We start from the raw sequence: 14,103 nt of genomic DNA, 5'->3' as shown, positions 1-14,103 counted from the left end.
TCCATTTCAATTCCTGTCTCTTTCCATGGGATGTTCAGTTCAAAAGTTCCAGTAAGATTATTGAAGAAGAAGATAATTACAATTTTTAAAAATAGATGAAAATGATGCTGTACTTCTGCCTTGAAATTTGTTGACGTCAATATGTAGGAGATATAATCCAGACAGTTCTGTTACTCCCAAGAAAAGGATAGGAGGAAATGGGTTGAGAGGACATGATGGCAAGAGTTCAAGTTTAGTCCTAAGGGAGAATCGCTTGACAGTTGTCAACACTGACATAGACTGTTGACTCTTTGTCTCTGGAAGGTTTTATAGGCTGAGGAAGGTTTAGGAGGGTTTAAATTTGACCTTGACAGAGGTCAAAGTTGGATGGTCAGAGCTCCAGTCAAATGCTGCTCTGGGAAAAACAAAAAATAAAGGGAATGAAGAATGCCTATGAGACTAATGGGACACCATTAAGAGAAATAATGTCTGTATCATTGAAATTCCAGAAGGAGAAGAGAGGGGCAAAATGCTAGAAAGACTGTTTAAAGAAATAATGGCTGAGAACTCCCCAAACCTGGGGAAAGATTTGGACATCCAAGTTCTCAAAGCTAATAGGTCACCCCCAAAATTTCAATACAAAACAGTCTTTTCCATGACACATTATAATAAAACTAAATCAAAGCCAAAGAGAGAATTTTTTAAACAGCAAGGATAAAAAATTTTCTCTTACACAAGGGAACCCCCCCCATAAGGGTATAACCATATTTTTCAGCAAAAACCTTGTAAGCTTGGAGAGAAAATGGGATGGGGTGGGGAGGGAGGTGGGAGGGGGGATCGGGATGGGGAATACATGTAAATCCACGGCTGATTCATGTCAATGTATGGCAAAAACCACTACAATATTGTAAAGTAATTAACCTCCAACTAATAAAAACAAGTGGAAAAACAAACAAACAAAAAAGAATAAGAGGCTACAAACCAATAAAATAATATTTTAAATAATTTTGATTATAATTAAGTAAAGTTCATGGCAAATTTTTTTAAAAAAGCAAAATACAAGACATGTATTAAGAATATTCAAAATTAATTAAATGCATATGTGTATATCATTCAGGAAAAAAAAGTGCTAAAAGAAAAAAAAAATTATTAGCCAAGAATACCATAACTAGCAAAGCTGTCGTTCAACAATGGAGGTGAAAAAAGTAGAAGAAACAATGGAGTTGAGATACAGATTCTCTAACAAACAAAAGCTGAAGGAGTTCATTACCACTAGACCTGCCTTACAGGAAATGCTGAAAGGAACTCCTCAAGCTGAAATGTATGACTGCTAATTAGTAGCATAATATATAACACACTGGTAAAGAATTTAGAATACTCTAATACTGTAATATGGTGGTGTGTTAACACAAGCATAAAGTTTAAAGGACAAAATTAGTTAAAATAGCTATAACTACAATAATTTGGTTATGCATACACAATATAAAAAGATGTTAATTCTGACATCAAAACCATAAAAGGGGAAAGTTTTTACATGTGATCAAAGTTAAATTGCTATCAGTGTAAAATATTCTGTTATAGCCATATGATGTTTTATGTGAGCCTCGTGGTAACCATAAAACAAAACCTACAGTAGATTCACAAAATATAAAGTGAAGGGAGTCAAAGCATATCACATGGAAAATCATCAATACATAATGAACACAGCAAGAGTGAAAGAAAGGAACAAGAGAACTACAGAACAGCTAGAAAACAATGAATAAGATGCCATTAAAAAGATGGCATTAGTAAGTCTTTACCTATCAATAATTACTTTAAATGTAAATAAATTGAATGCTCCAATCAAAAGACACAGAACAGCTAAAAACAAGACCCAAGTATATGCTGCCTACAAGAGATGCACTTCAGCTTCAAGGGCACACAAAACAAAGGGATGAAAAGAGATAATTCACTCAAGTGGAAGCCAAAAGAGAGTAAGGGTGGCTATACTTATATCAGAAAAAAATTGACTTTAAGTAAAAAATGGTAAGAATAGACAAAGAAGGTCATTATATAATAATAAGGGTCAATTAATCAAGAAGATGTGACAATTGTAAATATATGTGCACTCAACACTGGAGTATCTAAATATATTAACAAATACAGATCTGAATAAAGAAACAACAATGTAATTATAGTAGGGACTTCAATACCCCACTTTCAGCAATGATAGATCATCCAGGCAGAAAATCAATATGGAAACATTAGACTTGAACCATATTTTAGATCAAGTGAACCTAATAGACATATAAAACATTCCATCCAACAGAAGCAAAACACACATTCTTCTCAAGCACACATGGATCACTCTCCAGGATATATCATAAGATAGGTCATATAACAAGTCTTGGCAAGCTTTAGAAGATGGAAATCATACCAGCATATCTTTTCCAACAACAGTGGTATTAAACTAGAATTCAATAACAGTTTATGGAATTTATCTTTCCATAAATAAATTCAATTTATGGAAAATTCATAAATATGTGGGAACTAAACAACACACTCCTGAACAACCAATAAGTGAAATAAATAAAAATAGAAAAAAAATCTTGAAAGAAACGACAATGGAAACACAACACATCATTCTCTTCTAAAAGACATTCCCCACCCCCCCCCAAAAAAACCATACAAATGGTCAACAGGTACATGAAAAGGTTCTCAACATCACTAACCATCAGGAAAATGCAAATCAAAACCACTATGAGATATCACCTCACACCTTTTTAAATGGGTATCATCAAAAGGCAAAAGGTGGTACTGATGAGGATGAAGAAAAGGGAACCCTTGCTCACTGTTGCTAGGAATGTAAATTGGTACAACCACTATGGAAATCAATATAGAGCTTCCTCAAAAAATTAAAGAACACAATTACCATATGGTCCAGCAACCACACTTCTGGGTATATATCCAAAGAAAATGAAAACAGTTTCTCAGAGATATCTGCACTCTTGTGTCTATTGCAGCATTAGTCACAATAGGCAGGATATGGAAACATCTTAAGTGTCTGTCAATGTGCGAATGGATAAAGAAGTCTGGAAATGTAGTGTACAGTATGGTAACTATAGTTAACAATACTGTATTGTATATTTGAAAGTTGGTAAGAGAGTAGATTTTATAAGTTCTCATCACAAAAAGAAAAATTGTAACTATATGAGGTATAGGTGTGCTAACTAACTTTATTGTGGTAATTATTTTGCAGTATATACATATAAAAAATCATTACGTTGCATATCTTAAACTCACACAATGTTATATGTCAATGATATCTCAATGAAGCTGGAAAAAAGATGTGATATATATATATATACACACACATATATAAAATAGCTATATATGTGTTATATATATCATATTCATATTAGATTATTATTAGCCATGAGAAAAAAAATTCTGCCATTCATGACAATGTGGATTGACCTTGAGGGCATTATGCTAAGCAAAATAAGTCAAACAGAGAAAGATGAATACTGTATGATCTCACTTATATGTGGAAACTAAAAAAGTTTGAGTTCAGAAAAACAGAGGGTACAGGGTGGTTGCTAGGGGTTGGGAGTGGGAAAAGTGGGAGATGTTGGTCAAAGGGTACAAACTCCTGGTTATAAGACAAGTTCTGGAGATTTAATGTAAAACATGGTGATTATAATTAATGACTCTATACTAAATACTTGCAAGTTGCTGAGAGTAAATCTTAAATGTTCTTATCACAAAAAAGGAGACTGTAATTATGTGATGTAATGGAGGTGTTAGTTAACACTATGGTGGTCATCATTTTACAATCTATATCAAATCAACACATTGTACATCTTAAACTTACACAATGTTATATGTCAGTTACTGATATATCTCTATAAAGCTGGCAAACAAACAAATGAAACCAAATGCTGCCCTAGGAATGAGCCCAACCACAGTCCAGATGTGGCTTCCTCCTCACCTGCCTCCCCATCCCTACCTCCCACTCCCTGTGTGAGGACCTCGGCTTCATAGGCAGCCTAGACCATCCTCCATTACATCTTTAACAGCCTGACCCAGTGGGTTCTCTCTCATTGCCAACCCTCTCAGGACCCCATCTCTCCCAGCCCTTTATAAATTCAGTTTTGGATGGTTAGATCTAGGTGGTAGATAAGTGGGTGTTCATTATACTATTCCTCCACCTTTCTTTATGCATGATAATGTTTATAATAAAAAATATCAGGAGGTATCAATACCTGGGTTTGATCCCTGGGTTGGGAAGATCCTCTGGAGAAGGAAATGGCAACCCACTCCAGTACTCCTGCCTGAAAAATCCCATGGACGGAGGAGCATGGTAAGCTACAGTCCATGGGGTTGCAAAGAGTTGGACACAACTGAGCGACTTCACTTTACATTTTACCTTTATAGAGGGGCTGAGGGCAGATCGTGAGAGGCTGGGTTCTACCTGGAAAGAGATGGGTAGAGAGGAGAGGTTCAAGCAAAGGAACGATATCGTCTGACTTTCCATTTGGGTGTTTGTTATTTCTGTGTTGTGCAGTTTGTGAGATTTTAGTTCTACAACCAGGGATTGAACTCAGGCCCTTGGCAGTGACAGCAGAGTCCTCACCACTGGACCACCAGGGAATTCCCTGGCTTTCCTTTTTTTTTTTCTGGCTTTCCATTTTAACAGGATATGTCAAGGCTTCCTTCCTCCATTTAAATCTGACTCCATATAGGATGAGGAAAGTTGCAGTTCTGATTGTAATTTTACCAGAGCCTCTAAAATGTGCCCTTCATTACTCTGAAGCCAAGTATAGAGAATGACCTAAATCAAGCATAGCAAAGGAATGGCCAACAATGATCCAAAGAGCTCTACAAATGCTGAAGTAAAAATATAATCCACGATTTTAAAATTTTCCAGTTGTGAAACATGTTCAATCTGTTTAAGATTCTGATTTCTCTGTATGCCACTACTCATGGTAATATATTCAGTTTGGACCAAGAATAATCCTGGCAACCACCCTGCCTGCACATTACCCAGTTGTGGGGTTTCTGGCACCCCAATCCCAGCTCTTGTCCTCCACTGGGGACACATCTAGCATGGCATAGATGACATGTTCAAGTTACTCTAGGAAGACGAATCGATGACAAAGTCCTTTATAAGTGAAATAGAGTTAAATGTAGAAAAATGTAGTTAAAATATGAAAACTAAAAGAATGAGTTGCTCAAACCTTCTAACAACATGTGAACATTTTTAAATGCTGCATGATTTTGGGCAAGATATTTAAATTCACTCAGCTGTTTCTACTTTCCTTAAGTAGGATTAGTAATAATTGCTTTTGAATAAAATAATGTGAAGCAGTAAAAATTCATGAATGAGATTAACCTTGTGAATAAAACCTATATATTCTTTATAAAAAGTAGTATTAAAACTACTCAACTTGAGTTCACAAAGAAAAGAAAATAGGATTTGTTTAGGGAAAAATTTTTACAATATGGATATGCAAATCTGCAATGACTAAATCTTAAGCCGGATAACCCATCTATCTGGAAAGAAACTTAGCTCTGGGAGGGAGGTGATGAAAGGAAATATAGAGATATGTAAGGCATCTATTTGGATTCTCAACACAAATAAAAAAGTACTATACAAAACTCTGCAAAAAATTGCCAGGTACCCCAATTTCTAGCCCTCCACACCCTCAATTCTCCTCAAGAGACTCCTGTATAATCCTTTGGGAGGTTTTCTAAATGGCTTTTTTCCCCTTGATCTATTGGAATGTGCTGTGTCAAAGTACTGTATTTGAAACTGTAACCCGAGGTTTTCAGCAATCATTGTACTACTAAAATGAACCTTGGTATTCCCCTTTATAGCTAAGCAGATGATAATCTAGCAGGTAATACTAGAATATGTGATGAGAATTTAATATGAGCCTCAATCACCCTTGGAATGATGGCAATGATATTAACATTGGCAAGCTTCTATCACTTTTGCTAGAAGCAAGCAGATTTTAGTTCTTTCATTTATAGATTTAAATTTTCTTCAGTTCTTCAGAAAGCATGTTAGATTTCCTGGATTTCTGCTAAATAAAAACCAAAAAGGCTTATCACATGAATTAATTGTTCTACTGCTGTCTTATGGCCCTGTCTTCCCAGGACCTTTGAGTCTTTGCTAGTAACAGCCCCAAGTAATGAAGAGACAGGGATGGGTGACTCATTCCCACATACCTGGCAGACAAGTCACAGGTACCAATCCTCGATATAGGAGAATCTGAGTATCATCAGCATTTGACTGGATGCACAAAGTTCTACCTGTGCATTAACCTGTGAATTAACCTGTCAATCCAACAAAACAGCTTGTCCATCCAGTCAGATAAATTTTTTTAACTGAATTGATAGGTAGGCCAGTTGATTCAACAAATATCAACTGGTTCAATGATAAGTCAGAGAATCCAAAAAAATCATTTAAAAACATAATCATCATTACCTAATTGAATTAAAGTTATTACTGGGATAGTTAGCTGAGTTGCCACAAGCTGCTCTGTCTGTCTGTCTCTTCAGGGGTTATATAGGATTATAGCCTATGGGGGGAAAATGAGGGATCACGGTGGTTAGAATTAATGTGTATGGACTTGAGTTTTTTTTTCTTTGCAATTACACTAGTGGAGTTTTGTAGGTTTTAATAGCTCTGGGCTGAAAATTCAAATAAATACTTCATCTATGTGTAGTTGTGTCCTCCTAGGCAGGCAGGCTGTCCACTTCTGAGATTAAGCCAGTATAGTTATGAATTATTCATACAGCAAAATCTTAAATAAATCTTTATTACTTTTTATGGCCTCAGGTTGAGAAGTTTCACTATCAATTTTATTAAGTAAAAATTGCATTCACAGTGCACATTTTATTCATCCTGCTGTTTTTATTCTTTATTTCATTCTGTTCTCACAATAGCTCTTTGGGCAGATAGGGCAAGTATTAGTTCCTTTTTAAAGTTAGTCTATTTACATTAAATGGAAATAAGTTATTTCACTGGACTGCTTTCTCTCCACTTTTATGAACCCCTACTTACCTGCGGCCACCCACTTAGTAAATGGTGGTGTAAGGATTAGAACTCAGGCAATATAGGGACTTCCCTGGTGGTCCAGTGGCTAAGACTCTGTGCTCCCAATGCAGGGAGTCCAGGTTCAATCCCTGATCAGGGAACTAGATCCCACATGCTGTAACTAAGAGTTCACATGCTGCAACTAAAAAGATCCTGTATGCTGCAAGGAAGATCCCACATGCTGCAACTAAGACGATGCAGCCAAATATATAAATATTTTAAAAATGACTCAGGAATAGAGGTAATACTGTGCATATACCATGTATTAATCTACACTCTGTGAGATCTGGGGCAGCATCCTATCAGTAAACACTTGACTATTTCTGCATTCAATAATATTAAGTACAATAAATAAAGACCATTGAGTACAATAAATATAGATCATAAAGAGTACTGTATCTGTTTGGGTCAGGGGTTGCTGTCAGCTTTTAGAGGATTTTGGAGTTGCAGATTATGAAAGTGTGTTCTCCTAGCCTTGGTGCTCTCTCTCCACCACTGCATGAAGCACTCATCATTTAATATACAATGACTACTTAATGCACATTTTATCTCTTATTCCAAGCCTTCTCTGAACAGCAAGCAACCTGTTGGTTGTCAGCAGAGAGAACCATTAAGCCCAAGCATTTTCTCCATCACCTTCATTATGCACAAGAGGCAACTCTTTTCTTTCACTACTGAGAGCTCAACCATACTTTGCACAACATCTCTTAATTTTTCATCACTGGTATCTTTATCTCCCTTTCAATTTCCTCTCTGGATTCTTTAAGAACAGTCAGAGGGACTTCCCTGGTGGTCCAGTGGTTAAGACTCCATGTTTCCAATGCAGGGGGCACAAATTCAACCCCTGGTTGCTGGGAAGTAAGATCCTATATGCTGCACAGGGTGGCCAAAAAAAAAAAAAGAGAGAGAGAAAGGGGATGAGTAAAGATAGGGTCATATCACAGAAAAGTCAAGAAGGGAGAGTGTCAAAAGGTGGGGAGCAGAGAGCCCTACACTGTCAAAAGGGTCAAAAAGATTCAGGAAGTTGAGGACCAAGACACTGTGACCTTGATAACCAGCAATTCACTAGTGACCTTTGAGGGAACAGTTTCTTCAGGGTTATGGGAATGGAGGGCTTCCCAAGTGGCACTAGTGGTAAAGAACCTGCCTGCCAATGCAGGAGACACATGTAATGTAAGGGACACAGGTTTGATCCCTGGGTCAGGAAGATCCCCTGGAGGAGGGCATGGCAACCCACTCCAGTCTTCTTGCTTGGAGAATCCCATGGACAGAGGAGCCTGGTGGGCTACAGTTCATGGGGTCTCACAGAGTCAGACATGACTGAAGCAACTTAGCATACACGCATGGGAATGGAACCCAGAAGGCACAGAGTTAAAGAGCAGGTGGATATTGGTGAAGCCAAGACAATAAATATAGACCAATGAGCTAGGATTAACAACTTTTGAAGGTCTTCAGAGTTAAGTTCCTTTTACCAGTCCCATGCACTTCCTCACTCTTCCATTGGAATCTGCTTTTCCTCAAGCACTGACAATAAAACACAACCAAAGCTGGTTTTTATTACATTGTCTTCTTTTTGTTTGTTTTCATTAAACTGCTGGCATTACAACAGTTTGTCTTCTAATATTTTACAACATAACTATACAATATTTCTGCTATACCATGGGTTAATATGCTCCTGTGAACTGGCCTGAAGGCTGCCTTATTATGTATGACATATTTACATGGGGAACATCATTCCTAAATTTCAAAGAACTGACTAGCTTGAAACATAGGTTAACTGTCATTTTTGTAGGTCAAAAATGACTGCATAGCAGCAATTTGATCTGGTTCAACTTCTTAAGTCTACAAATGCAACCTTGATATAAATAATGTTGTCATATTAGTTCACTAATTATGGTGGACTATGAACTAATAGTGGAGGAGGACAGGTGGAATCCAGGAGTGATGAACACATGAGTCTTAACTGAACTTTTGCTAAGTTTTGCAAAATGGGCCACTTGTTCAGTGCAGCAAGACACTTGACCATGGCACCTTCTAGGCCTGCCTGGCCTTGGTGGCTAGTGCTCACTGTGGTTCTACACCATGCCCAGGAGCTCTCGTGCCACCCTTTCCAATGGTCTTGGATATGACCTAGCCATGTTGTTTTGGGAATCTACTTTCAGATCGGGCCAAAAGACATCAGACACTTGGGGAAAAAAAAAACCCTAGGATCTCTTTCTCTGCATCTGATTAAATGTCTCATCCTACACCCCATACCCCCATGCCCATATTACTGTCATATGTTAACTAATTTTCAAACAAGTATAAGCAACATCAAGGAGTAACTATGGAAAAATTACATCCAGGGACACAGTTGTCATCTCGTTACTAGCCTAACTCTCCCCTACTGTCCAGTACCATGATAAAGACTTGTACCAATTATTTGCCTCCTACTACTGTCCCTTAATGTGTTATGAGATTAATGCTGCACTTTATAAATTGGTTCATAGTCTCTGCCCATAACTAATATAAAATTTGCTTTCAAACAATGCTGTGAAAATAAGGAGCAAAATAACTCATTATATAACAACTAGACATTATTCATTCATTCAAACTAAAAGTTCCTAAAAAAGAATGGTATTCTCAGCAATAAACTGAATCTTGTCATAAATAATGAACAAATCCCTTCTAGGAAATTCTCTCTCTGTTTATATTTCCTGAACTTAGCATCTTATCTTACACAGAGTGTCTCCATTCAATAAATTCTTCAGGCAGGGAGAGAGGGATGGAGGAACAAATGGAGGAAGGGTCAAAGGAAGGTTAGTAGGAAAGAAGGAAAGAAAACTTCCATGCATCTGCTTATGTAACTGAAAGAAAACAAGATGCAAAATTAAAAAATTAAAAATAAATAAAAAACAAGATGTAAGATGGGAAATAAAATACTAAGTTAAGGGCCCCATGACTTTTGCAATAAGGACAGGGAATCTGGAGTTTGAGGGATTTTACACTCTTTTTGGTTCTTCACTTGTGTTCTCTCCTATTCCTTGTTCCTTATCCAGGGACGAAAAATGTGTATACTTCACTTGATGATATTAATATCCGATCATGTATCATTCTAGATGCAAGAGTTCACTGCATTCTTTTATATAGCGATGTTTTGTATTGGTTAGTCCTTATGGAAAATGTGGTAGATGAAACTACACCCAAAAAACCAAAACCTACCTGCATTTACATTTCTTCTGTGAAACTAATCCAAATATCACCATCTCAGTTCATTTTTTCTGTAGTGACTTGGTTTTCACATGCTTCTGTCTTTCCAGTTTCATCATAGTTTTTGTTAAGGACTGGGAGACGAGAGTGACAGCCATATTTCCACTCAATTTACAACATTTTATTTCCACTACATATCACCTCACAATGTGTTCCTTTGTGGGACATTACAGGATCATTATTTTTAAAATGAAAGGTATGGTTGATGATTGACTGCTCTCTAATTACCCGCAATGTTTGTCAAAGCCAGTGCAGGAGACATAAGCTCTATTTTGCTGTTATATTGACGGTCAATTTTACAGCGCATTTCTGCTAGCAAAGAAAACTTCCTCAGCAAGGATATTTAGTGGAACAGACCTTTGCAAGTGGAAGAAATCCCCTCAGCTTCATGACAAACAGTGAAGAAAATGATCTAGTGATCAAATTGGTCCATCCCATGCCTTCAAAATAAAAAATGGATATGGGAAGCGAGTTAGAGACTACTGCTATAACACCAACTATTGGTGATGGCAGTGGGAGACTGAGCTGCAAATTTTCTATCAATATATGTATAATAATTATTAGAATTTAGAACGATACCTATCTGGAAGTAAAATCAAGTCTATTAGCATGATTCTTTTAATTGGAGGATAATTGCTTTACAACACTGTGTTAGTTTCTGCCACACATCAACATAAATCAGCCATAGGTATACATATGTCCCCTCCCTGTAGAACCTCCTTCCCACTTCCCACCCCATCCCACCCTCTAGGTTGTCACAGAGCACCAGGTTTGAGCTCCCTGCATCATACAGCACATTCCCACTGGCTATCTATTTTACATATGGTAATATAAATGTTTCAATGTTACTCTTTCAATTTGTCCCAACCTCTCCTTCCCCCTACTGTGTCCACAAGTCTGTTTTCTATGTCTGCATCTTCATTGCTGCCTGCAAATAGGTTCATCAGTACCATCTTTCTAGATTCCATATATATGCATTAATATATGATATTTGTTTTTCTCTTTGAGTTACTTCACTTTGTATAATAGGCGCTAGGTTCATCTACCTCATTAGAACTGACTCAAATGTGCTCCTTTTAATGGTGGAGTAATATTCCATTGTGTAGATGTACCACAGCTTCCTTATCCATTCCTCTGCCCATGGACATGTAGGTTGCTTCCATATCCTAGCTATTGTAAACAGTGCTGCAGTGAACATTGGGGTACATGTGTCTTTTTCAATTCTGGTTTTCTCAGGGTATGTGCCCAGTAGTGGGATTCCTGGGTTGCATGGTAGTTTTATTCCTAGTTTTTTAAGGAATCTCCATAGTGTTCTCCATAGTGGCTTTATCAGTTTACATTCCCATCAACAGTGCAAGAGGGTTCCCTTTTCTCTACACCCTCTCCAGCATTTATTGTTTATAGATTTTTTGATGATAGCCATTCTGACCAGTGTGAGGTGATACCTCATTGTAGTTTTGATTTGCATTTCTCTAATAATGAGTGATGCTGAGCATCTTTTCATGTGTTTATTAGCCATCTGTATGTCTTCTTTGGAGAAATGTTTGTTTAGGTCTTCTGCCCACTTTTTGATTGGGTTGTTTGTTTTTCGGGTATTAAGTTGTATGAGCTGCTTGTATATTTTGGAGATTAATCCTTTGTCAGTTGTTTCATTTGCTATCATTTTCTCTCATTCCAAGGGTAAAATCAAGTCTAAAGACTACAATCTTCAAGCAGGGATACACACAACAAAGGTAATTCATTTCTAGGACAGGAGAGCAGATTAAACATAACATAAAAATTAGGCTTACTGTGTTCCACAGTGTGAAAAGAAATTGCAGACCACAATCAGTCAGTTAATCAAAAAGAGATGATTAGTACTTTATTAAGTTAGCACAGACTGTACTTTTACAAACTGCAGAGCTGCCCTATTAGAGACTGATAGAAAAAATATATAAGCAATTGTTGGTATGATAACAGGATCAAGTTCCACCTTGTATTTCAACACTCCCATTTTTATCCATCCAATTTACAGTAATTGTTATTCTTCCTTATCTAGTCATATACAGAGTGATATGATATTTAAAAGGATCCACTTTTAATGATTTAGACACCATATTATAGGCATTCTCCATTGTAAAATTATTTTTTCCTTAGGTCTTCAAAAGTGTGAGATATATATATATATATATATATATATATATATATATATATATATGCTGGCCTGACCTTATGACTAGAAATGCTTAAATACTAATATATTTTTAAAATCAATAACTGAAAATGCCAGATTACTACACTTATACACTGTGTTGTCAGGGAAATACTTTAGAATATTTTGAATAGTCAGCAGCTTATGATTCCAATTGTCTTCATGGGTATAAGTCATTGCCTTTTCATTTCATGCACATTCAAAAATTCTTACAAAAGAAGAGTGATGAAAACAAAATACATAGTCTTGCCTCGATAAATTGTGATGTTCAGCAGTTGCACAGACACAAGTGTTGAGTTTCAGGTGGGGAGCAAAACAGTAGCCCTTCAGAGAGGGGTGAGCCGCTCATCTTCTGTCACAAAAGCATCGTTAATGTGCCCTCCTTTCAGGTCCAGGGGATCACAGGGGATGCCATTTTCAATTGTGATCACGTTTTCACACTTATCTTCAGTGTCTTCCATTTCAGATGGTCCTTTGTTCTTCCTAAATGCACATAAAAAGAATGATTGGGATTTAGATCTAGGAAGAGAAAGCATGGTCTTCTGTTCCAACATGGAGATCAGGAAAGGGAAGAGGAACCTTAGAATGATTGGAAAAATGGGTAACATTGTATATTTTCAAATAAATTTCAAGGATCACAAAAAGCTGATGAGGTGAAAAGATGGTATCAAGATCAGAAGTCTGCATGGATTACGTATATATGAAAGAATATATATGTTAATATAAATGAATATGTTTGTATACACACATATATTCATATGTACATTCACACACACAAATTACATGAAGGAATGCAAGGGAAATGTATAATCAGATTGAAATGAGATATCAAGAAGCAAAGTCACATTGCTTTGTAGAAGGATGTAATCTTTCTAAACTGCAAGTATCATTCCTTACCTCTACTCATTACAAAATAGTTGCATTCATTTGTAAGTTAGGTTTTTGGAACTCAGAACACATTTTACTAATTACATTACAATTCATAGCTATAATCCCAGGTTATTGCAAAAAATTCAATTTAACAGGATAAATTTTTAAGTTACTCATTCTCAGACCTTTTGAAAACCCTGATATCTCAACCCAAGTGGTAACCAGTCCCTTAATATTCCCCTGGGGTGTGGAAAAATATAGCCTTGAATTCAAAGATTCTTCCTGTCTTTCATGAAAGGCCAAGACATTGAGCCAATTGTGCTTGATATCACAGAGGAAGGTGGAGAAGAGAGACGTGAGTACCTCTAGGAAACCAGAGGGCAGAAGAGTTTCTCTGAGGATTATCATAGGTTGTTGGGGCATCATGGAGGCATGATGTTAGGCATGAGGCTTCCAGACCTGTCAAAGATTCTCTTGTCCTAGAAACCTGTGGAAACTCCAAAGAGGCAGACCTGAGTGGATCACATGGCTGGGATGGTGAACATTGCTGTGGTGACCACTATGAAAGTCCCTTAGAACCTTAGTGAGTCTCCAGTGGGTGAGGAAGTGATGAAGATGCCCCAGTGATGACCAAGGTCTATCAGTCCTACATGAGGGCTCATTTTCAAAGTACTTTAAAGAACATGGTGGAGGAAGGCAGAGAAAAGAGAACGAGACAGCTCTTGTTTAC

The 14,103-nt window shown here is 37.0% G+C and overlaps 1 protein-coding gene across 1 annotated transcript in view; it reads right to left on the bottom strand.

Moving 5' to 3' along the window:
• Nucleotides 1-12,143: 12,143 nt before the first annotated feature.
• CLTRN (collectrin, amino acid transport regulator) overlaps nucleotides 12,144-14,103 on the bottom strand; it is a 40,083-nt gene continuing 38,123 nt past the window's right edge. The window contains exon 6 of the mRNA XM_061136545.1: nucleotides 12,144-12,986. Coding sequence (XP_060992528.1) covers nucleotides 12,830-12,986 — 157 coding nt within the window. The 3' untranslated portion in view covers nucleotides 12,144-12,829. The remainder of the gene's footprint in view (nucleotides 12,987-14,103) is intronic.

The sequence above is a fragment of the Dama dama genome, chromosome X, assembly GCF_033118175.1.
Source record: "Dama dama isolate Ldn47 chromosome X, ASM3311817v1, whole genome shotgun sequence".
NCBI lineage: Eukaryota > Metazoa > Chordata > Mammalia > Artiodactyla > Cervidae > Dama > Dama dama.
The sequence above is the reverse complement of the archived record's forward strand: the minus strand, read 5'-3'. Positions and strand labels throughout refer to the sequence as shown.